Below are 26787 nucleotides of genomic sequence, written 5' to 3' on the forward strand. Positions count from 1 at the left end.
TGGCTTACGTTAGAAATCATTGTTATTAAGTAATCATTAATATTAATGTTGCTATAGTTCTTAATAATGCAGTCGTACTGCTTGATTGTTGATATTGTTTTCATTATCATTGTTTTCATTGTCATCATCTGTTATCATCATCATCATCATCACCATCACCATCATCATTGTATCTGTGTCTGTCTGTCTGTCTAAACTTTTTAGTTACAGTAGAACCTCACAGTATGAGTTCCCCATTGTATGAGTAATTTACTATATGAGTCGAGACTCATGCAAATTTTTGTCTTGAATTACAAGCAGAAATCCACAGTATGAGCACACAAATTGTCCCATCTTTAAGGTAATTCAGTTAATAAAACCAGTTTACATATTTCTTTCGCGTTCTCTTTTTTATAATTGTCATTTTACTTGTAACTACATCTTTTCTGTTTTAAAACCCATAAAAAATTATTTTTGAGTGGTTTTAGGGGGCTGGAATGGATTAATTATATTTTAGTTAATTTCAATGGGGAAAATTGATTTGTAAAACGAGTAAATCATAAGACAAGCTTGGTCATGGAACAAATTAAACTCATACTGCGAGATATCACTGTATTTATATTTTGACAACCCAACATAACCAGTAAAGATAAACTGGTGAACAGGCATGTGCTATATACCAGCTAGTGACATGCTTATTATTGTTGAGAATATGAAGTAATATGAAACTCATTCTCATCTTTAAATATTGCAAGCTATTTGTCAACAATTGAAATCCCTCATGTATAGCACTCCAGCATTGGTTTCCACTTTCTCTCTGACCATGCACCATTTATATGCATCCAACACACAACATGCCAAACCTGCACAGGTTCCACAACCCAAAATTTGCCATGCCAACCTTGTCTCTTATAATTGAGGAAAAAAAAAAAAAAAAATCAAGCGCTACTCATATCAAGAAAATATCACTGTACCACATTCTCTCTAAACCTGTGTACCACTCAATTAGAGTCCTTACTATCACTCCAAATACTGTGCCATGAATGCAATGTGAGGCTCACTCTGACATATTGGATCAGCCCATAAATAATATGTTTTTTTTCAATTGCATGAATTAAAAGTTGGAGGGGGATGTGATAAACTACCTGCATCAACTTACTATAAAAGCAGGTAGTAATTTTACCTTGCCCTTATTCTTAGTGCAAATTTTGAAGAGTGCAGGTCGATTTTAACGGTTATTTTTTCAAAGCTATAATGGAAGTGACAAAGGAGCATATTTGGCATATTTTGCTTTATGAGTTCAATAAAGGCATCAATGCAACAGAAAGTGCAAGAAATATTAATGCAGTATATAGAGATTGGACAATAAGTGTAAGCCAGTGTCAGCGGTGGTTCCAGAAATTCCAAGCCAGAAACTTCAGCCTAGAAGATGAGCCTTGTCCTGGAAGATTTGTAGATGAGGACATCTTGCAAACCCTGGTGGAACAAAATCTCATTGTAACTGTTGAGGAACTAGCAGAGAACCTTGGATTTAGTCATTCAACCATTCATCGACACCTGAATGTCATCGGCAAAGTCAGCAAATTGGGTCAATGGGTTCCTTACAAACTTTCTGAGTCTAATCATGCATGGAAAGTGAATGTGTGCTCTTCTTTGCTATCATGTCTCACAAATGAACCTTTTTTGGACTGAATAGTGACTGGTGATGAGAAATGGGTTCTCTATAAAAATATCAAGTGCCGAAGACAGTGGGTAGGGAAATGAGAAACACTGGTATTCCAGGCTAAAGTAGGTCTTCACCCATATGAGGTGTTATCTGTTTGGTGGGATATGAAAGGTTTAGTCCACTTTGAAATTTTAAATCTAAACCAAATTATAACAAAGGAGATCTGCTGGGAGCAGCTTGAGTGGCTTAAGTGAGTGCTATACAGCTGTGGGAAGTGGACGCTGTATAGGAGACAAATGCGAATACTTGACCAGTTCCACCTCTGCTGCTTGCGACGAATCATGGGAATTTCCTGGGAGGACAGAGTCTCCAGCACTGAGGTGCTTCACAGAGTCAAAATGCCCGGGATCAAAGCCCTTATCATGAAGGCCCAGCTCCGGTGGGTCGGACATGTAGTCTGAATAGACGATGCATGTCTACCAAAGATGATCTTCTTCTAAGAGCTGGCTTCTGAAGCAAGAAACTCTGGAAGGCCACTGAGGCGATACAAGGACAGCCTGAAAACTTCCCTTGAGGCCTGCGACATTTCAGCCTGTGGTTGGGAATCGCTTGCCTCTGACCGTGGCGCCTGGCGTCCAGCTGTCCAAAAGGGTGTTAGGCTGTTCAAGGAAAAGTGTCTCAAGACCCTGGACCAGAGGCGACAAGCCCGATAAGAGAGGATCCCCAACCCTACTTCTGCTGTTACGCGCCCAACATGTAGCCGTGTCTGCGCGTCTGCCTTTGGGCTCTGCTCCCACTTCCGGCGTCACTTACGTCATTGTCGAACCCTGACAGACTTCCATAATATATATATATATATACATATATATATATATATATATATATATATATATATATATATATATATATATATATATATATATAATAAAGTAAAGTTGTGGAATACCGTACAAGTGGAAATATATATGAAAGAAGGTTTGAAAATGCACTTATTTTAAAGATATTTATTTACTTAACCGGTTTCACTTTTTTAGAAAAAGATTATCAAAAGTCTTTGAGAATAATAAAAAATGTTAAAAAACAGTTTGAGTATTAAAATGCATATATATATGTGTGTATATATATATATATATATATATATATATATATATATATATATAGATATAGATATATATATATATGCATGTATGTATTTATTATTATCATCATTGTTATTTTACATCTGCTTTCCTTGCTGGTATGTGCTGGACAGGTCGTTTTAGTCTGAATAAGCTGAATAAGTGGTTCTCCATCTAAATGGGCTGAAGGACCATGTCATGTGCATTTGTTTCATTTTTGTATTGGTTTCTACGGCTGAATGTCCTTCCTGTCACTAACCACTTTACAAAATGTAGGGATACATTTTTACCATGACTGACACTTGTGAAGTTGCATTGTATTATATGAGGTTGATTTATGTTACTACTTGTTGGAGAAAGTGAGAAGAAAGAGTAATAATGGGAAAATAATCAAGAAGTACAGGTGAAGGTTGGAGCAGAGTGCTAGAAAGTAATAGAGGTAAAGGTGGTCAATAGTAAAAGTGAGTGACAGATGTGAACAGCAAATGGCTGGTAGGGGATGAAAATGGTGACTGGCAATACAGACAGTTAATGATATGGAGTATCTGGTATTGTCTCCATTAGTTACACCAGCAGAATAATATAGCAAAAGGAAAAAAGAGATTGAGTAAAGAGAAGGGTGGGGCAGTGATGGAGATATGAATGGCTGGAGAGATAAGTACTAGAGGGATGAAGGACATAGAGGTAAGAGGGTGACAAGTGCAGACTTGGCAAGGACATATTGAATGAGAGACCCAAATATAGGCACATACACATATATATGCACATAAGTATACATACACATATATAAATGCATTCCTAGGTATAAGAGTGGTCGTGTGGTAAGAAGTTAACTTCCTAATTACATGGCCCTGGGCTCAATCCTATTGTAATGCACCTTGGACAATTATGTGTGTGTGTATATATATATATATATATATATATATATATATATATATAATGAAATGTTAGTGCCAAGCAGTGTTTAGGCATAAGCAAAATTTAGATTAGTTAAAATATGTTTGTGACTTATTTTAACTGCTGAAAGCAAATTCACTGTAGCTATCATGGAGAAAAGGTGTGAAGACACCTGGTTGGTTCAGTGTTGCCATCTATCAGAAATCCCAGACATCGATGTTTCAAGTCTTTGAAACATCCCATCTTGTCAATGGGATGTACCTAAGAGAGGCAACTCTGAACAAACATATTGTATAAAGCAATAACTTTATGTAAAATTTAGTCAACAATGTTGACTGTTTTGCACTGGTAAATTGCCCAATTGAGGAAAATAACGAAATGTTAGCACCAAGCAGTGTTTAGGCATAAGCAAAATTTAGGTTAGTTAAATATGTTTGTTACTTATATAATTTTATTAAAGCTGCAAAATTATCATAAAATTGTTACTCAGAGTTTCACATTCCCATTTGTTGGACAGTGAAAACTTTCATCACAACTGTCCGACAAATGGGGATGTGAAACTCTGAGTAACATTCTGTGATGATTTTGCAGCTTAATATAAATGCATATTACTCTACCTTTGGTATTCAAGTACTATTTTTTCCTCCTTGTTTTGCACTTATGTGCTCACCTATGTGTATTTATATATATATATATATATATATATATATATATATATATATATATATTTATATGCACACACACACACACACACACACACATTTACCTCCTAGCCTCCATTACTACAATCATTTTTAACATTGATTTCACAATGTTTGCTTGGATTGTGAGTCCTTCTCCATCACAGCATGTTGTCAGTTATTTCATTCTTTGTCATCTTCTCTGTGAAGCTCAGTATAACAAGATCAGCTTTCACCACTTGAACTTATGTCTTCTTGGAACTCCACCTTTAATACCCTTGCAGTTCTTTATTTGACTGTCATCTATATTCAGCACATGCTCATAACAGAACACCTCTCTTGCACTTTACATCTGATTCCTCTTGTACCCAATTTTTCCTTCATTTCATCTGTACTCCATTATTTTCATAGCACATCTGACATAACACATCTGATGGAGCATGCTCTTTTCATTTCATTCTAGTCTTCACAGAGCCTCTGAATTCAGGGCCTATGTCTCATTACCATGCAACATCACAGTTGTACAGAAGCATTGTATTATCTGCCTTTCTCTTTGAAAAACTCTTTGCTAACAACAGATGTAATAACTCTCTGAACTTTCTCCTTGTCTGCGTGTATGTACTAACATATATATTTGTATCATCATTACTAATATCATCATCATCACATCAACCCCATTTTTATCTTGAGCGAATGGAATGTATTGGATTGGTCTCATACTACATAAATATAATGATCAAGCTTTGCAGATCTGACCTAATCACATCACATATAAACACCTCAAAGAGTCACCCACATTTTTTGTCCATGTTTTACTACTGTATCTAACCCATCTTACCTATATGTCAATAAAGACCTTTCAATGCTACCGTACACCCTACACATATCTCATATAGTCCTTACATTCAATGTCCCTGTTTCACTGTTATAGATTTACATCTTACTCTCAACACATATAGATATCCTCCAGCTCAATTGCCCATATTTCACAACTATTCTCCTCTATATCCCTTATAAACATCTTATATAGCACCCTACATTCATTGTCTATATTTCACTTTAATACATACAGTATGGCACATCTTGCATATCTCATATACAGCACTAAAGTGGGTCCTATTGTATTTGATGTAATAAGTCATGAAATTATAATTAATTAAAATTACATCTGAAGTAATGAAAATAATTATGATAAAAAGAAAGCAGGGTTAGGGCAACCAATTCAAATTAAATATGCAATATGATGAGAAACGAGATTGACTTTTAGCACTATGGTGACAACTCTGGATAAGTTTTAGTCTTATTAGACTTCATCAGAAAATCATAGTCTAATTATTACTGTGAGATAGTCATTATTTATGTTTCACTACCACATACCATCCTATATATTCACTAGTTTTGTTGTTACTGTTTAGTTTATGTCAAACCTGTTCTAACAGCTCTTCAGTCAAGCATATTCCAGCCATGTCCATCCCATCTTTTATTTCAAACATAGTTTATCTCAGACTACATTATCTACTGTATCCTTCCCTTTTTAAGATGGCAAAGTATGGATTTGAGGGAGATTTGGCTGCTTTTCTTGTAGGCCAATTGACTACATAGAGGATCCCTTACTCACTTTTGTTTTACTGATGGTGGCAGTAGTAGTAGTAGTAGTAGTAGTAGTAGTAGTAGTAGTAGTAGTAGTAGTAGTAGTAGTAGCAGCAGCAGCAGCAGCAGCAGTAGTAGTGAAGTTAATGTGGTGGTGGTGATGGCGGTGGTAGTGATGATATATTAAGACAACCAGCAGTAATATCTGAATAAAATATCTGTTTGCTATGATGGGTGGAGTTAAATTGTGAAATAACCATATTTGGTGGTGGGTAGGATGTTACTTATAGAGTAACTAACTCTCAACCTCAGCAGAGTCCAAGCAGTAAGGAAGTTGATGTCAAGTAAGAAGGTGATGGATAGGTGTTATGGCTATAGAAATATATTATGGATGAAGCTAAGTGTAATAAATCATATAGGTTGCAGAGTATAACTATTTTCTATGGCAAAATACAATAGTGTGTTATAATGTATATGCTGATGAACTGTAATGTATATATACACTGGTGTACATACTGCATGCATTAGTGTATTGTAAAGCATACAGTTGTATACTGGGATATACATATATACCAGTGTACTGAAATCGTATATACATTAGGGTAGTATGGATTGACAGAATCATTAGAGATGGAAGAAATGCTTTGTGGTATTTGTTCCAACACTTTAAATTCTAGTTTCAGCTCCTACCTGACTCAATTTTGCTTTTCATCCTATCAAGGTTGATAAAATAAAGTACCAGTCAAATATTGGGGGTTGTTGGTTTTGATTAATCCCATCCCTTCAAAATTGTTGGTCTTGTGTGCCAAAATTTTAAGCCACCATCCCCCTCCTCCCCCTCCTCCCCTCCTCCCCTCCTCCCCTCCTCCCCTCCTCCCCTCCTCCCCTCCTCCTCCCCTCCTCCTCCCCTCCTCCTCCCCTCCTCCTCCCCTCCTCCTCCCCTCCTCCTCCCCTCCTCCTCCCCTCCTCCTCCCCTCCTCCTCCCCTCCTCCTCCCCTCCTCCTCCCCTCCTCCTCCCCTCCTCCTCCCCTCCTCCTCCCCTCCTCCTCCCCTCCTCCTCCCCTCCTCCTCCCCTCCTCCTCCCCTCCTCCCCCCTCCCCCTCCCCCACCCCCTCCCCCTCCCCCTCCCCTCCCCTCCCCATCCCACTCCCCATCCCCTCCCCATCCTCCTCCCCATCCCCTCCCCCCTCCTCCCCTCCTCCTCCCCTCCTCCTCCCCTCCTCCTCCCCTCCTCCTCCCCTCATCCTCCCCTCCTCCTCCCCTCCTCCTCCCCTCCTCCTCCCCTCCTCCTCTCATCCTCCCCTCCTCCTCCCCTCCTCCTCCCCTCCTCCTCCCCTCCTCCTCCCCTCCTCCTCCCCTCCTCCTCCCCTCCTCCTCCCCTCCTCCTCCCCTCCTCCTCCTCCCCTCCTCCTCCTCCCCTCCTCCTCCTCCCCTCATCCTCCCCTCCTCCTCCTCCCCTCCTCCTCCTCCCCTCCTCCTCCCCTCCTCCTCCCCTCCTCCTCCCCTCCTCCTCCTCCCCTCCTCCTCCCCTCCTCATCCTCCCCTCCTCCCCTCCTCCTCCTCCCCTCCTCCTCCTCTCCTCCCCACTCCCCTCTCCTCCCCTCCCCTCCCCCTCCCCCTCCCCTCTCCTCCTCCTCCTCCTCCTCCTCCTCCCCATCATCATCATCATCATCATCATCATCATCATCATCATACAAAATCTAGTGTATGTTAAATCAGAGATGTTATCCTGAAGTTTAGTGGCAACAAGTTTCCTTAATTCTCAAGAATCCTTGTTAGGGTTCATGTAGAATGTAGGATGACACTTTTCTGAAAGTACACAGTATGTATTTCAGTTCTAATATCCTTCAGCCACTTATGTAGCAATTTGGACATTATGCAAGCTGTACCAATTACCATAGGAACAACTATCCCCTTTGGGTTCCACAATTTCTGCTTCTTTCTGGATGGGTCCTAATATTCTTAAATATTCTTAGCTTCCTTGATATCCACTTAATATCATATGGAGTTGCAAAATCAATGATCAGTAAAGGGCTAGTTTTCTGAATTCTTGTTGGGTGAAATTTCCTGGGATTTTGTTAATGAATCTTTGTAGTCCCTTTCTGATTATTCCAAGTCCTCTGATTATTACTGGTATGTTAACTCTCTATGTCCTTTACAATCATGCCTAGTTTCCTTGCTTGATAGTTTGATCAGTCTCTGTGAAAAAATCTCATAAAATTCTGTAATTATTATTCACCATGGTAGCTTCTAGCTTGTGTTCATACCACTTTTTAATCACTTCAAATTCACAATCTTGGCTAACATCCAAATGCACTCTTTTACTGACATAGTCATGCTTGCGTTTATACTTTTTTGTACTAGCTTACTGTACTCAACTTTGGAGGTAGTTAATTCATTTGTCCTCTTTTCCACACATTATTTTGCTTTCCATTGGTAGTTTCATTTGACTTTCTACTGCACCACTTGTTGCACATCCATGTTTCTGAGGTGTGTGCAGCACTATGTTCTTATTTTTGTGGGGACTGAGGGAATATAGACTCTTCCTGTTGATGTACTGCATCAGTTTGTTTTGTTACGGGGTATCGGTTCTGATTTTGTCATATGAGTATTTGTTCTGTGGTGCATGGTGTGTATAATGTGGATTGTGCATGTTTATTTTGTATAGTATATGTTGCATAAGCTGTGATGTTTTAGATTATTATATGCTTATTGTATAGATTGTGTATTGTGTGTGAAGATCATTCTATTTCAGTTATTCTATTGGACCATGAGCTATTGGATCAAGGCCATGTTGTTTTGACTTTTGTTTTATTCCGTGTGCAAAAGATTTTGCTTCAGTTTCATTTTGTGTTAATTCGGGGATAGTTCTTCTAAAAAATTTTCTTGTTTCTTTCATAACTAAGAATAGTTTTTCCTGATGATGTTTGACAATTCCTAGAAAGGAGTTTTGTGGTATTGAAAGATAGATGTCTAGGTCCATGGTAGTGATTTTGTAAACTAGTTTGAACTGTACAAAACCTCTACATCCCTCCACTCTTGGTAGGTAAATAAATTGTCATCTGCCTTTGAATGGTGTATTATAGATATGTTAGCTTTTCTTCTTGTTTTATTGCCTAATTTCATAATTTCATTTACTGTCCTGTTTATAATATTGTAATTTGAGTATTGATGGTTAAAATCAGTTATGTATTTAGTTCAGTTTTTAGTATGATTCTTACTTTACTGTAATACTCTTTTCCATTTTTCTCTTTTCTGGCAGAATGTTATGTCATCATCTTCATTCACTCCTGGGTATTTGTCTGTGCCTTTTCAGTTAAGCTCCTTGATTTAGGTGTCATTATTGGGCATATGTTAAGTGTTACAATAAGCTTACTTCTTGTGAATGTAACCTTGGCACATTTATTTAATCCAGACTCCATTTTGATTTTATCACTGAAACTTTTTATAATGGTTAGTAGAGCAGCTTGTTTTACATTCTTGATAAAAATTTTTAAATCATTCATATAAAACAGATAGCTCAATTTACTATTTTCTGTTTCATATAAATAGTTACTGTTATTGAATAAAGTACTGAAGTGGTACCAGTGTAATACAGAAAATCAATGGTGAAAGTGAGTTTCCCTGAAAAATTCCACTCTTGATTTTGATGGATCTTGGTGTCAGGGATCCTTGATTGTGGTTTAGAGTTAGTGTTGTTTTTCAATAATTTTTCTTTTATGCAATGTTGTTATTGGACAGATTTTATAGATCTCGAGACTCTTCACTGTTCAGATTTGTGTCAAAGGCTTTTCTTGTAGTCAATCCTGGTTGTTGACAGGACTTTATTTTCTTGATTTGGCTTCCTTAAGCATGTATTTACTTATATTATCTATAAACTAGTCTTTGCAACTATAGCTTCTCTTTCTATATCCTTTCTGTTTGGTTGGTAGCAAGTTGTTGATTAAAAAGGTGTGTGTGTGTGTATATTTATACTTTATTGTTGACTGTACTATTCTGTTGAGTAGCTGTTTATGTACTGTGTATATATATATACTGGAAACTTAAATTAGTAGATAAATCATCATGATAGTGATGACAATAATCACCATCATCATCACCTTCATTGCTACCAGTAGCTCACTGTATCACAGAACTATTTTACAAAATTATACCACATCAGGGTTCTGCAGCAATGACCACACCCTTGTATAACATCTAGTATACCACAGCAGTGTACAACACTGCTGTCTCAACAGCATAAGTACCACAACACTGATCACACCCCTTTATCATCCTACTGTGTGACACCACCAATGCAAGTTGTCAGCATATTGTAATTTGCCCACAAGCCTATATGAAATAATACTTTTCTTTCCATTTCTTTCAGGTTTCCTATCCCCTCTCACCAGTTTCTCTGCCTCCTCCCACTACCATGCAAGCTACAGGTGTATTCACATGGCGACAGCCGATGGACGTTAGCTTGTACCCACCAGTAGGGAACCCTTGTGCCTACTTACTAGAAAATGCTCTATGCTACATTATATCTGGATTGTTGCTGCTGGTTGTTGGAGTTATTATCACATCACTGACTTTTCAGAACCTTGAGGACTACAAAAATGAGCATGTCAACCGATACGCAGGGCCTGTCCTGATAGGGGCAGGGATTTTGGTTATCGCTCGCGGTGCCTTAAGTCACCTTTGCCCCCAAAGGTCACAGTTTGCTCGGCAAAGGTCTCTGCTGCGGAGATATGTGAGAGAATTGTATACGAGGCCCATATTAGGGGTAAGTAGCTCCTGTTGTAATTATTGTTAAAGCATCCCACAGCCTCTTCTTTATATCCTGTAATTCCACTTTCCCAACAAAGGAAATCTGAAGAAAATTATTTGATATTGCCAGTAATTGTTGTGCATTTGAAGATCTAGTCTTTAGTGTTTCATCCATGTTGGCGATAAATAATAATTTTTACACTGGTATAATTTGTAGAGGAGAGGGTATAGTTGATTGAATTATTTCTAATACATGACTAGTTGCTTCGTTAAACTTGTTGATACATTTCACTTGCACTATCTCTTTTACAAGGTGATATAAAATAAAAACTGTTTTACCTGAGAAGAATTTACCTCAGTTAAAAGAAGCTCTGGCAGTAAGTAGGGAATTAACAGATGTTTCACTCATAATATGGTACAAAAGAATCCCAAAACTCAGTCTTCAAACAAGTTCTAATAAAAAATTTTTTAAAAACCTCCAAAAACTCATGCTTGACCCTGGAGGTTTTGAAAAAAATCAATAGGACACAGTTGGAAGAAAGTAAATAATGTAAAGCAGTTTGGCTGGTGCACTGTAGGGAGCTTCTACTACTCCCTTAATCCTGTGCTAATATTGAATCATACATTGTAAATATACTGAGTGATACAGTGGCAAAGTGCCAGATTGAATGGCATAATGTGTTTAGTTTCATCTTGGTATATTCTGAGTTCAAAAACAAGTAATGCAGTGGGACTATATTAGTTTTGCATCTCTCAGTGGTCAATAAAGTCAATACCAGTAATACAATTCGAATTAATTATGTTGACTATAGTTGCAAATAGTTACTTATGGCAAAAAAACACTTCCCCAAAGTGCTGCTCACTAGGATTTAAAAGAAAATGGAACTAGGTGTTTGAAAGACCAACTTTTTAACCAAAGTTTGACTTTTTAATAAGCCTTTGGAGATTTTGATAAATGGTTTTGATTTACTGTCAGGTGACTTTTGGCCAACTCTGTATATATATATATATATATATATATATATAAATACACACACACACACACACACACACACACACACACACACACACACACACACATGTATATATATGTGTGTGTGTATATATATATATATATATATATATATATATACATACATATATATACATACACACACACACACATGCATGCATACATACATTCGGCAAAAGAGACATCAGAGTAAGTACTGGGCTTTAAAAAAATAAGTACTGCGGTTGATTCATTCAACTAAAAATCCTTCAGGGTGGTGTGTTCCAGCAAGGCTGCAGTCTAATGACTGAAACAAGTAAAATGTAAGAAATAAAAGACATAAAAATGACTGACTGACACCAGTGATGCACTGGTGTCAGTCAGATCAACTGCATCTCATCTCTTGCAAAGAGTGGTCAAGTCAACAGATTATTGTTATTAGCAGTTTTATTAAACTTGGAAACCTAAGAAATGGGACAAGTTGTAAAGAACCAGCGAGATTAAATGCTTTGCAGTGTTTTAGTATGATCTGTTTTTACTTTGAATTTAAATTCTACTTAAGCCGACTTTTGTTTTTATTTCTCTAAGTTTGATAAACTGTCTTTAGAATCAAGTATGAACTGGGGTTTATTCAACCAGCTATATCCCTACTTTATAAGTTGGTGGCATTGTGCCAACATCAAGAAATATTGCTAAATATGAGTTGGGCAAGGTCTTTCCTTCACCTACCCCCATTGCTTTCAACAGTGCTGAAAGCTAGCTCTCTCTCTCTCTCCTTCCCTCCTCTCTCTCTTTGTCTCTCTTTCTGTATATGTGTGTTTAAGAGAGTGTGTGTATGTGTATATATATGTATATATATATATATATATATGTGCACATACATACATATTAGGCTTTTCTCTGCAATTACTGAAGCCTATAGAAATTTTTAGAATCAGATAAGAGTGAACAATTTTCAATGGCTTATCTCCTTATTTCTAGAAGAAATCAATTCCTGCAGATATGTGTCCATGTTGTGTGTGTGTGTGTGTGTGTGTGTGTGTGTGTGTGTGTGTGTGTGTGTGTGTGTGTGTGTGTTGGTTGCTTGGTTGTTGTAAATTTATTTGGTATTTATATGTGAATGTGTGTTTTTGTGGAGGTATATTTGGTTGTGTGTGTATGCATGTTGCAAATATTTATGGTGTGTATGTGTGTTGGGTGAATATGAGTGTGTATAACAACTCTGTTTTGTTGTGTTAAGTGAAAGTATATATGTGCATGAATTGTACATGTGTGTTGTGCTGTGTGTAGGGTGAAGTATGCATGGATGGGTGCATGTGGAGTCTGTGTGGACATGTACTTGTGTTATACATCTTTCTGATTTAGTTGTGTGTTATATATTGTGTATACTTGTTTTGGGAAATTTGTCTGCATAAGAATCTTGTACGTGTATATATGTATGTCACAGTATATTTATGTGGTCTTTCAATGTGTAAATTTTTACACTGAGTATGCCGTTAATGTCCAGTGTGTAATGTTTGTTGATATATAGGAGGACAAAACTAAATTCAGTCCTTGAGAACAAACATGAGATTTTATCATCAAGCCAACAAATTAATGACTTTAGCCTAGGGTAGACCAACTAGTTAATTTAACAGAAGTTTAGCAAGAGAGAATAAAGGGGCAGTTTTCTACAGGGTGTAGATGTGAAGAAGCACAAAATATTTCTCCAAGCTATTATATTTGTTAATTAAGATGAACTGGGGGATATACCAAATGGAGTTTACTGGGTGGGGTGGTAGAAACATTTGTTTATAAACAGGATTAAAAGGTGAAAGAGAGAAAAAGAGAGAAAGAGAGAATGAGTTTGTTATGCCTTCACCTTCATTTTTGTATTTTTTATTTTTTAGTTTTTACTTGTTTCAGTCATTATATTGCAGCCATACTGGAACACCACCTTGAAGAATTTTTAGTTGAATGAATCAACCCCAGTACTTATTTTTTAAAGCCTGCTACTTATTATATATATATAAAGTATGGGGGTTTAGTTCACGGGTGATCTAAATGATTAGGTATGCCAGATAAGTACTGTAATGAATCACTGGGGCTCCATCTCAACTGTATATATATATATATATATATATATATATATATATATATATATATATATATATATATATATATATATATATATATATATATATATATATACATATATATATATATACATATATATATATATATATATACATATATATATATATATATACATACATATATATATATATATATATATATATATATATATATACAGGGTTGGCCAAAAGTCACCTGTCAATAAATCAAAACCATTTAATTCCAAGATTTATATATGTTTAACAACTGAATGAATTTAATAAAAGCATCTAAATATGAAACATAATAAAAGTTGTTCAAATGATGTCCTTCATGAGTGACATATTTTTCCATTTGAGCCAATACAGAATTACAGATAGTATTTATGGAATTTTGATTTACTGTCTGGTGACTTTTGGCCCACCCTGTATATACATGACTGGTTTCTTTCAGATTCCATCTGCCAAATCCACTCTCAAGGTTTTGTTGCCTCAAAGCTATAGTAGAAGACATTTGTCCAAGGTGTCATGTAGTGGAACTGAACCAGGAACCATATGGTTGAGAAGCAAGTTTCTTACCACACAGCCATGTCTGCACCTATATGTAAAGTGCATTTAAAAAGTTGAACTATATTTGTAATTTAATATCAATTCATCTACTATTAAATAAAAATATAAGATCTAATCATTGTTGATTAATTCTCAGATGTTTAGCTGTTATTTTCCAGCTTCGCAATGATTCTTCAAATCTCTGTGACATACGAGTATCAGAGTCTCAAGACATAGCAGAAATCCAAGAATGTCCCAGGTAAGATTCCTACAGATTTCTGAAGGGAGTTCTTTTGCTATTGGTGGTGGTAGCTGCAAGAAGTAAGTATTGTGACAAGAACAGGACTAAGTAAGTTTGGTTTTGTACCAAAGAGAAGTGTCAAGTGCTGGAGTAAAAGAAACGAAAGCTATACCACTATAATTTACATCTTTAGTTACCATCAACTACCATAAAAATGCCCCTATAAACTACTATTCTATCTTCTCTTGTCACACATCTATACCACTGTGACTTTTATTTCTAGCTATCATCTACTACCATTACATATTAACACCAGAGGTATTCAAAGTTGCTAAAAGGTTTGACACCACAATTTCTGATGATTTCTCATGACAATCCTGCATCTTTAATATAACCCAAACTCAAAGACCAGGCTTTCACTTCAAAGCCCCCAAAATATTTAATTTCTGATCAGTTACTGACTGAATACATAGCTCAAATAAGACCTACATTGGTACTCTACATACTTATATGTAATAGTGCAGTTGCTCATCCACAAACATTTTAGACTGTATCCAAAAGAAAACATTTCAATTGATTTACAATAATTCATTCACAAACACACAACAACCTCTAGCTTAGAGTCATTCTGTTGCTTCTCTCTACTTCTATTGCTATTAAAATGGTGTTTGTTCCTCTGAATTAGCTAGTTGCACACCACCTTTGTTCATCTCTACTTCAGCCACCTCCCATGAATTTTAGACTCCTTCATGAATCATATTACCCAATCTTTTTCTCCAGGTTACAATCATTTCAAATTCCTATTTCTGTCATCTTTGCCTACTCTAACAATCACTATCATTGCATGTTCATATCACCTTCACCTTAATTTGCTGTTAACAATCCATGGTAACAATCCATATTACCATCACCTACCTCTACTGTAGCTACTAACCACTACAACCACATGTCTGTACCACTCACCTATCTCTTCTGTAGCTACCAATGCATACCCATACTGTTATCACCTAACATCTATGACAATCACATCTTCATACCACTGTCACCTACCTCTGCTATAGCCACCATCTGCTACCTCCATAAATCTATACCACCTCACTCACCTCTAATGTAGCTGCAACTCAGGACCATCACATGTCCACACCACTGTTACTACTTACCTCTGCTGTAGCAACTATCCATTGTCATCATCTGTCCACATCACTGTCACTTACCATTACTTTTGCTATCAACCACTATCAGCACATGTCCATGTTGTCATTATGTAACTCTTCACTAGCTGTTATCCACTACAGTCACAAGGCCATATACCACTATCACTTACCTATACTATACCTACCATCTACTACCATTACATGCCTATGTCACTAATTTTATTTATCATTTTAAAATATTTCTTCCTTGTCTTTTTCATCTGAACATTGTTGATCTGAAATGTTAACTTAATGAAATCTTTGTAAACATTTCAGACCAACCAGACCAACTACACCAACATTTTTGAGGTAAAATCTATACATGTTCTTCTTTGTTGTCACGTGTACAAATTTCAGCTTTTATTTTTTGTCAACACTGTCACATCACTGAAGACTAGACTTTTGGATCCAAAGAAATATATCGTGCCACAGTTTTAGCAATAATGTCTGTGAATACTGTTCTTATATTTATGCTTGTATTCAAACATACCTCTACTCAGTCTCTTGATTATAAAATTAACACTCAACCTTATAACTATTTGTAATCATTTACAATATTCATCATCAATACTCATCATCATACCTGTACTCATATGAATACTCATCCATATGAATACTCAACCTCATACATGTTTCCACCCTCATACCTATCTCTGTCCATATTTCTAGTCATTCTTCCTAATCTCTTTGGTCTTCTCTGCTATTGTGTCTTGTCCCTGAACCCTCATTTATGTTGTATTATGCCTGGTGAGAAACAGATTACCCTTCATTTATAGTCAGCAAGCACACACACACACACACACACACACACACACACACACACACACACACACACACACACACACACACACACACACACACACACACAACTTCAATCATCAAACAATCATTATGTTTAGACACCATCTCATAATACCTCATATATTTGTAAACATTTCATTCTAGTAAAAATCATAACAAAATTTACTTTAAAACACAAAAGGGATGACTCATCTTTGATGTCATCTTTCATTTATCTAGTTTGTTGTTGTTGTTACTATTATTGTTGTCACAATTCTTATTGTTGTCATTCACACTGTTCCATGCATTGTCTTGTACTTTGTTGTAAAGTTCTATTTTTATTGTCATTGTGTTAAATAAATAATTGTACTGGTTTAGGTTGGTGTTCCTGTTGTTGCTGTTATTATGTTTTAAACTGCTTGAATTTGTTGACGTTACTGTTTTTGCTGCTGTGTTATTAATGTTATTGTAGTTGTTGACAATGATGACAACAATGTTAATATTAATGATGATGATGATGATGATGATGGTGATGATGATGATGATGATGATGATGATGATGATGATAACGATAATGCAGTAAATACACAGTAAATTGTCATATCTAATTTCCATTTCTGGTTGAAACTATTTCCACCTTATGAATGCTACATCCAACTTCTTCAGCTCTATAAATCTGGGAGTTCATTCCTGTTTAAGAAATCATGACCACCACCACCACCACCACCATCACCACTCATCCTCACTATTGTTGTCAACATCATAGCCCTCATCAATGTATTTGTCATCGTCATTTGTACTGACATAACTATCACCGCTACTGCTACTGCCACAATCACCACCACCACCACCACCACCACCACCATCATCATCATCATCATCATCATCATCATCATCATCATCATCATCATCATCATCATCATCATTGGAGCTACTAAAGCTGGAATGAATTTATAATGATTTAGCAATGAGCTTGTGGTATTTAGTTGTAACCGTTTAAATTCTAAGTTCAACTTTGCCTTACATCCAGTAATGTACTAGGTCCACTTTACCTTTACATTCTTCTATTCCCAAAGTTTTTTTTTTACATGTAACATAAAACTTATGCAACAAATTATTCTTATTACTATTATTAACTGTTTTGATACCAACCTTTCTGAAATCACCCTTAGTTCTGTGATTCAATTTTCCTGTTTTAAAATTCTCCAAATTAAAATGTCATATCAAAATTTCACATTAATCTATGCTCCAAACACCATTGTAATAATGACGAAGTTATTTAAGTAAATTCTTCGTTATTTTCAAAATTAATTAAAACAAATGCAGTGTATCTTAGGGTTGATAAAATAAGAATCAGTTGACTAGCACCTGTCCTGCAAAATTTCAGGCCTTGTGCCTATAGTAAAAAAGATTGTTTGCAAAATGGATTATATTATGAAGATGAATTGTAAAATATTGCCACATTTAAATTAAAATGATATTTATCTTTCATTATCATCATCAACACCCACATCATTATCATCGTTGTCATCGTCATCGTCATCATCATCATCATCATTTAACGTCCATGTTCCATGTTGCCATGGATCAGTCTCCGGCAATGAAATATGGAGTGTATAACCTGGTTATCACTGCCTCCAGAACTGTGACATCTTGTTTTGTAAAGAGATATTTGAAGTTGAAAAAGAAATGTTGTTGATGAATAGGCTGCATGAGATCGATTGGATGTTTTGCTAAGGTGAAATACAATGGAAATGGAAATGAAAATGCAACTGACAAACAAATATGTTGGTTCTCCATATAGAATATCATATGTTGTGGTGTGGGGGAATTGGCATGGTTTTATAGTAGATAGTGGCTGTGATTTAGAAATATAGGTAGAAGAAGGTGGAAGGAGACCTGAGATGCTGTTTTATAGGACCTGTAACAATGTTGATGATGATGATGATGGCAACAACAACGATGATGATAATAATGATTGATATTGTTGTATATAGATTGTTATAACAATAATAGCCATGATGTTGATGATAGAGAGAAATAGGATGTTGAAGGAAACCACTAGGTTTTATTTCATAACTGGCATTTTTTGCAAAATCTTGTATCATGAAAAAAGGAAAAGAGAATTGAAAATTCTTTCACTTTACCTTCTTTCTTCTCCTCTCATACAAAATATTCCCATTTTTTTTTTTTTGATTTGTGTTGCAAGTTCATAAATGTGTACAAAACTGCTTTATTGATAAACATCTTAAAGTTTGGTGTTGATGCTGTAAACTTCTCAGGGAATGTTGAAACTTGTTATGATAAATGGTGCAACTTGCTGTCAATAATGCCACTTAATATGGATTTTGCTGTTGATGGTAAAATATGAAGTAGATATTGCAGTGTGCAGTATACGGTTTATGACTTAATGCTGATGGTTAGAGATGTAGTCAATAATTCTATGCACAATAGATAATGTAACTTTCAAATAATATCGCAACTTAGTGTAAGTCAGCATTGTTGTTACTAACAGTCGTGTGATTGAAAACTGGTTCTTTGCATTTGCTTGTATTACATTCCCAATAATAACCTATTAATTCCTCTCTTGATTTTCATTCAACTTCATTTGGGCCTTGTAGGATAAGAACTGAAGTTTCTTTTCCTAATGTCAGAAATTGAAGAAGACATTGCAAAGGACAGGTGACAATTATTTCTTTTAGCCAGTACACTGATATGAAATATAATGTAATGTTAAGGGACTCATAACTGATTGCACTTAACTCAAATTTCATGGATAGGACAACTATATATCACAGATAATATTCCTAGATGACCTGGTACCTGTAACTGACAGATTGGTTGACTGAGACAATTTAGAATTAGGAGAAATTCCCCAAATACACCTGATGAGATAGAATTACAAATGAGGTAATCCTTCTGTGAAGTAAATCCCAGCCACTGCAAAACATGGTGCTGCATCAGTTATAACTGTCAAGTGATGTTTTGTGCCAGCCAGTCACTTGATATATATAGACTGCAATGACACGGACACCAGAAGAAAGAAAAATAGAAGAACTGTTCCAAGAAAACCTAGCACTAAATTTTCCAGAAACACCTCAAGTACATGAGAGCTTGTTGGATGTGAGTGGTAAGAACTGCAGCAGATTGATCATGATAGATTGAGCATTCTGCCTCATGTGTTTCACAGTGCAGGAGGACTTTAAATCTAAATAAATAATATGTATATGTCTCCTAAACTCTTGTGCTTATTACAATATGTTAAGTTGATGTGAGATATTTGTCACCCCAGACAGGAAACTGCTATTTTGTAAGTACAGTATTCTACAATATTCTTGTATCCATGCTCTGATAGCTTGGTGAGCTATAGAAATGTAAAATTTTGAATTAAATCTATGCAGCAAAACTCCTGTAGTGTGTTTGAGCACACATCAAATATATGGTAGTGTAAGTTTGTTCCAGTTTACCTTGGAATTGTGAAATAATATGCCCATGAAACGTGGAAAGAATGGGGTGATGTACTAGTCACTGTGGAATTATTACCAACTTTGTAAACTGACTTCTGTGTTGTCTTATAAAATAACACAACAAAGGATCAGGATCAGTGACAAAATATTATACAACAAACCAGTTCCACATATGGCAGCTTGGAAATATAAATGTAAAACTAAAGATTATGATGATTAACATTGTGAAGGTGATGAGTTTAAGGACGTAAAAAACATGGTTGACAACCAGACTTCATATATTTACTTTTACAATTTACATTTCAAGTTCAAATATGGCCAACATTATTATTGATTTTTTTTTCTGGTAGTAAATAAATAAATACTTGTAATATAATGAAGTTGATTAAATTACACCTCTTTAAAAAAAAAGTCTTATGGCTATTTAAAACAAATGGTTATTAAACTTATTGTGGTGAACTGATTAATAAGTCATCTAGTTTTCACCGTACCATTTCCCCTTTCTATCAGCCACATTAACTTAACCCTGCACCTTACTCTATTCCTCACCGATTTATATTTCTTACTCTCTTGTGTGTCTGTTACTGAAACCACACCTCATACGATTACTATTACACACACCGCAACCACTCACAACACTCTCATGATTCACATTAACCCTGCTTCCATCATAACTAATACCACTGACCCCAGATACTCAAATCACTGCCACTGCCACTAACACCTATGATATCAGCACCGCTCAGTATTTGACTCAGTAATGTACCAGAGCTGTTTCAAATTTCTATTTTACTTACAGTATCCAGTACAGCCCTGGCCCGCCATCTTACTCCAGGTAACCCACACTTCTAACACTTACCTAAATTTTTCAACTGCCTTGTTCCTGGTGAAGCTGCTTACATTCTAATAATATCAGTAGGTTACTGATATATCTTGAATATAAACCCAACCAACATTGAAGCATTCTAGGATGGTGGGAACACTTAAATCAAAATTCTGTGGAGAGTTACCTTTGTATAAATCCTGATTTAACTATACTAGAAAACCAGTCAATGACTACTTTGTGCTCTAAATGACACGGCCAACCATGTATGATGTCTACCAAACTTCCACAAATACCGAAACATATAACAGGACACTACAACAATACTACAACATGAACAAACACTTTCCCTGTACTATATGTTCACTCATCATAAACATGTTAATACATTAAGAACACGCTATAACATTAGAACAACACAGATTTAGGTACTCCATCTCTCAGTTCAAAATGGCACACACACTCGTACACTCACACACACTTCATACACACATTTACACACACAAATATATGTACAAGGCGGCGAGCTGGCAGAAACGTTAGTGCGCCGGGTGAAATGCTTAGCGGTATTTCGTCTGCCGTTACGTTCTGAGTTCAAATTCCGCCGAGGTCGACTTTGCCTTTCATCCTTTCGGGGTCCAGTTACGCACTGGGGTCGATGTAATCGACTTAATTCCTTTGTCTGTCCTTGTTTGTCCTCTCTATGTTTAGCCCCTTGTGGGCAATAAAGAAATAACAAATATATGTACATGTGTACATTAAAACATTGCGGCATCAAAAATCGTATTAGGTCCACAGTATCACATGCAAAAATATTTCTACTTCATCTGTAGTGGACTTTAAACAAAACTGATGGCAAGATGAATGTAATATTACATAGCAAATCATTGAATGACAGAATGTGCATCATGGCTTTTACACTTGACTTAAAATTGAAATTAATAGAGTTGTGAGTTGCTCTTAATTGTTCAATCGTTTACTTTCTTCTGATCTGATCAAGTAGAGCTGATCATAGATGAAAAAATCTTTTCCTTTTCTTAGTTGGTTGAATGAAAAGGATTAGAACCCATGGTTTCTGTAGGTCCTCAGAGAGTGGTGTGGGTTGAATCCTTGTACAAGGGGCTGCTGTAAAGTTCTTGGCTTTAAGGGTATCACAAACGGCCTGGTTGGAAGCCCAACCTTTTACAGGGCTTAGAAAAACTGAAGGACTGCTGCAATAAGCATGTAAATCTGAAAGGGGAATATATTGAATAAAATCAAAACTCATTGATCCTCCTGTATTTTCTTTTACCTGAAGTCAGGAACTTTTCAATACACCTTGTAAGTGTATAGCTGAAGGAACAACATAGAACTGGTAAAAATTCAAAGAGCTTCAGTTTTGAGTAAGAATAATTATGTAACATGTTTAGTGCAGGATTTGGAAGGATACAAAGGAAAGATATGGTTGTATTGTGTGCACTAGGCAGTTGACAGTTTGTAATTTGTTTGTTTGGTAGAACAGAAGCCATTCTAATAGTGGTAGAGAGAGAGAGAGAGAGAGAGAGAGAGAGAGAGAGAGAGAGAGAGAGAGAGTAAACTATGCCTGTGAGCCAGTAGTTGTCATGTGTTGATGAGTGAATCATTAGCAACCAGTCAGAGCCTTACATGTAATATAGGATATGGAATATATGTATGTGTCTCTGACCTAAATATGTGAGAAGTTTACAATGTGGGTCATATTTGAACCTTGGAGAATGTCAGCAAATGATAATGGTTCAAATATTGTTTTTAGTTCTGAATAGAAATATCCTTTGCGATTCACTTCTGAAAATGCTATTTTTCTGAGGTTGCAAAGAGAAATCATCAGAGACTGGGAATGAAATCTCTTAGTACTTTGTAACTTTGAGGGCTTTTGCTTGGTGTTGCTTAAATGGAGAGTGAGTGTAATAAAAACCTTTTCCTTCATATGTGCAGTTACTGTGTGTCACTGTGCCATTAAAGGAGACCAAAGTTATTTGTTGATTCTCAACCAACAACATTAATGTGATATTCAGAGTTAACTTGTGAATCATTCTACCCTACTAATTCTTCTGAGTATTGAATGGTTGGTTACCTATCTGACTCATACTCGCAGATTCAATATATCATTAGTTAAACTGCCATAATATGTGTTCCATATTATATATCAAAGTTGATTGGAGTAAAAGGACTGGGTAAAAGCACTATTGAGGAGATATAAAATTTATTTTCTTTTCACTAAAGCATTATTGCAAAATGTTGGGCTACTCCTTATTATGTAATCATTGTAAAATGGGCATTAGCACCCTTGATATGGTAATCCAAGAAGTTTTAATTAATTAAATGTGCAATGCAATTGAGAGTGAGTTTGATCTTTAGCAGCATGGGCACAACTCCTGACATGCTTCAGTTTTAATACACCTCTTCAATAAAGTGTGCACATATGTGTGTGTCTGTGAATGTACATGTGTGTGTGTGTGTGTGTGTGTGTGTGAGTTTGTCAGTCCATTTGTCCATCATTTGTTTGTATTGAATCTGTGAATCAAATGGTATTATTTCTATTGACAGTACACCATACAGTCCTCTGCCACCAGTGTATACAAGGTAAACCTATACACTCCCACCAGAACAGCTTTCTCTAGCACTATACTGCATACTAAGCCTTAACTTTCATGTGAGAGAAGATCTGCACTTAAGTAAACTTGATATCTCAATCCAGTATAATGTACAATATCCCATATCTTGTATTATTGTAGTGTATAGAATATCGCATCCTATTGTAACATGTGTCTCCCATCATTGCAATATACAGCATTATACTGTCTATATGTCCACCACAATACAGTGACTACTACCACTGTAATGCATGTATGTCTGCCATAATATAGCAACACACTAATCACTATAGTGTCTAGCTTTCTATCATAGTATAGTGACATATCAATCACTGTATTGTAGTACATCCATCAGTAATGTCAATATATTCACTGCCACATCTATACTTATATTATCTACTGTAAGGTTATGAGTGTATATTTCTTACAGTAGTAACAAATACTCATCATTCATATGTTTCTATCCATATCTACTATTGTAACACAATCACCATTCCGTTTTTTAACATTCAATGCTTTTCCTTCATTTCTGTATCAATCCCAATATCCTCCTCTCCTGATACGATAACCCTTTAGAGTCACTATTCTTATGCCGTCACCAATTTTATACAAAATAGACGCTCTTTTGCACAAAAGTCTTGTCCATCTTTAAATTTGGTCATCTAATTGTCTACTCTATCTTTATTTCTCATTAGTGCTCCAGCCACACCACGGCCATTTTTCTTTGGCAGGTATGTTTATTTCATTTGTCTTTAACAATATTAGCGAAAAAATTTGGCAAATATTGTTGAGAAATCAAATTTATAAACTTGGTTTCAGTTTTTGTGTGGAGTTCATTTAAAATCTTATACACTGCTGATACTCTGGAGAAAGTCATGAATATCGCAGTATCTCATATACTTCTCATTTGGAGATCTTGTGCTGACATAAATTATCATATATTATATAAATTCATATTTATATATTTTATACATACATACAAACATATATATTTGTTACTGCTCTTGTGCCAAAATGTGAAACCATTATTATTCGAGTTGAAAAAAACAGAACAATAATAGAATTATATCCTGCAATCAACAACACATTTACCCATTCCCAGACAAAATCAAAATCATCAGTGGTCTCAGTGTGACTTCATAGCAAAATCCATACCTGGACTCAAATTACATTCAGGCATCCATCACAAATAGATGCAGCTTCTTTTATTCTTTCATTTTTAAAGTTGTTCTTTACTTTGTTTCATTATTTTTCTTTCAAATCCTCTCCTTCAAACACTCATACATCAAAATTGATGGGAGTGACCAACCACTACCACCACCACCACCACCACCACCACCACCACCACCACCACCATCACCATCATCATCATCATCATCATCATTATCATCATCATCATCATCCGAATCGTTAACATGCCGGACAAAATGCTTAGTAGTATTTCACCCATCGCTATGTTCTGAGTTCAAATTCTGCTGAGGTTGACTTTGCCTTTCATTTATTTGGGGGTTGATAAATTAAGTACCAGATATGCAGTGCGTCAATGTAATCAACTTTCCCCCTCCCACAAAGTTTCAGGCATTGTGCCTATAGTAGAAAGGATTATTATTATTATGAATTTTTTCATATACATACATACAAACTTATATATATATATATAATATAATAAATGCGAAAACTAATTTCTGTTTGTCAGTTTGTCACACTTTGACCCTGTTTCTCACTATTCAATGACACTTCACTATTCCTCATGCTGGGGTGAGAGTAAAAGTAGGCATAAAGATGGTGAGGGTAGTAGCGAAGAGAGAGAGAGAGAGAGAGAGAGAGAGAGAGAGAGAGAGAGAGAGAGAGAGAGAGAGAGAGAGAGAGAGAGAGAGAGAGAGAGAGAAGAGAGACAAAGAAATTTAGGGAGAGTTGATGATATCTTATTAAAGGTAGTAATGTTGATGGTGGCAGTGGGAGTAGTAATAAGAGAGAGAGAGAGAGAGAAAGAGTGGATATGTGAGAGAAAGAGGGACTGAACATTGAACCAACATGCTGAACTAACATACTGAACACTGATGGTAATGGGGTGATAGTAACAGTATGAGCTGTAGTTGTGATAGAGGCGGAGGTGGCAGTGATGGTGATGGTGGTGGTGATGGTAGTCAAGGTGGCCAGGTATAATGGTGAGAGTAAGCAATGTGAAAGGCAGAGGTGAAGGTGGAGGAGGGGAAGGCAGCGAAGTCAAAGGTATTGATGGTGGTGGTGTCAGAAGTCTGAATGGTGTATATGGCAGATGTGGTGGCGATGGTGGTGGTACTATTGTTTATCATGCAGCTTTGCAATAAGTTCCAAGTCGACAAATTATACCATTGTTTTGCTGAAAATTGTTCATTGCTTGAAAAATATTGTTCAAGTTTAATAAAATTTGATATGTACTGTATGCATGAAGTATCATTGTTGGGCCTAAGGCCTGATGAAGAACCTTTCACAGGAGCTAGCTTAAAAGCCACTTTTAAGTATTTGTGTGTGTGTGTGTGTGTGTGTGTGTGTGTGTGTGTGTGCAGGTGGGTGATTACACTATATTTGTAAACAAGTGTTACTGTCACGCAAGTGGAGTTTTTGTTTATAGTCTACCAAAAAATATATGTCTAGAAATGGAGAAATATTACCTAGCTTGGAAACAGATGTATGCTAGTGATATGTAAGGCATTCAGTTGTAGAAAATTTGTCTCAACAAATTTTGTCTGACCCATGCTACCATGGAAAAGTGGATGCTAAAATGCCAATGATGATATACAGGGATGTGTGTGTGTGTGTGTGTGTGTGTGTGTGTGTGTGTGTGTGTGTGTGTGTGTTTGCATGCCTTCTTCATGTCATGATATTTGCATGCTGATTGAAAAGGAAGTCACTCCTTATGCAAGCAGTGTCAGTTGTTAGCAATCTTCTGATGAGACATGTTTGGCTTTTGAGCTGTTTTTTTTTTCTTGATGGATAATTTTAAAGGAAATATTAGTTTTTGTTTGGAAAGCGGTGAGAGTTGGTAATAGGAAAAGCATTCAGTGGTAGAAATTATTGTGCTTAAGTTTCTTCTGATCCATGCAAGCACAGAAAAACAAGCATTGAAATAATGATGATGATAATGATATGTGTGTGTGTGTGTGTGTGTGTGTGTGTGTGTGTGTGTGGTAGTTAGGGTATGTGTTTGTATTTATTTCACTTCTTGAGAACATATGACTATAGCACAATTTTAAGTAGTGTCAAGCTTTTCAAATTTATTTCAAATTTATAAATTGTCAGTTATCTTAACAAAATATGTAAACACTCCCCAATATTTGCTCTAATCAAACATTTCATATTTTCTTGATCCATCTTGA

The 26787-nt window shown here is 36.1% G+C and overlaps 1 protein-coding gene across 7 annotated transcripts in view; it reads left to right on the forward strand.

Annotated features, from left to right (window-relative positions):
- The window catches only part of LOC106881110 (uncharacterized), an 86726-nt gene that overhangs the window by 52626 nt on the left and 7313 nt on the right, over positions 1 to 26787 (forward strand). For 2 of the 7 annotated variants that reach the window (XM_089351780.1, XM_089351782.1), the window contains exons 2-7: positions 10300 to 10695; positions 14492 to 14571; positions 16023 to 16055; positions 20793 to 20828; positions 23382 to 23417; positions 24124 to 24159. In XM_089351780.1, coding sequence (XP_089207906.1) covers positions 10300 to 10695; positions 14492 to 14571; positions 16023 to 16055; positions 20793 to 20828; positions 23382 to 23417; positions 24124 to 24159 — 617 coding nt within the window. The remainder of the gene's footprint in view (positions 1 to 10299; positions 10696 to 14491; positions 14572 to 16022; positions 16056 to 20792; positions 20829 to 23381; positions 23418 to 24123; positions 24160 to 26787) is intronic. The other 5 variants (XM_052967889.2, XM_089351781.1, XM_014931349.3 and 2 more) reach the window with 5 other exon arrangements.

Source organism: Octopus bimaculoides, chromosome 5 (assembly GCF_046866305.1).
Source record: "Octopus bimaculoides isolate indiv1 chromosome 5, ASM4686630v1, whole genome shotgun sequence".
In the NCBI taxonomy this organism is placed as follows: domain Eukaryota; kingdom Metazoa; phylum Mollusca; class Cephalopoda; order Octopoda; family Octopodidae; genus Octopus; species Octopus bimaculoides.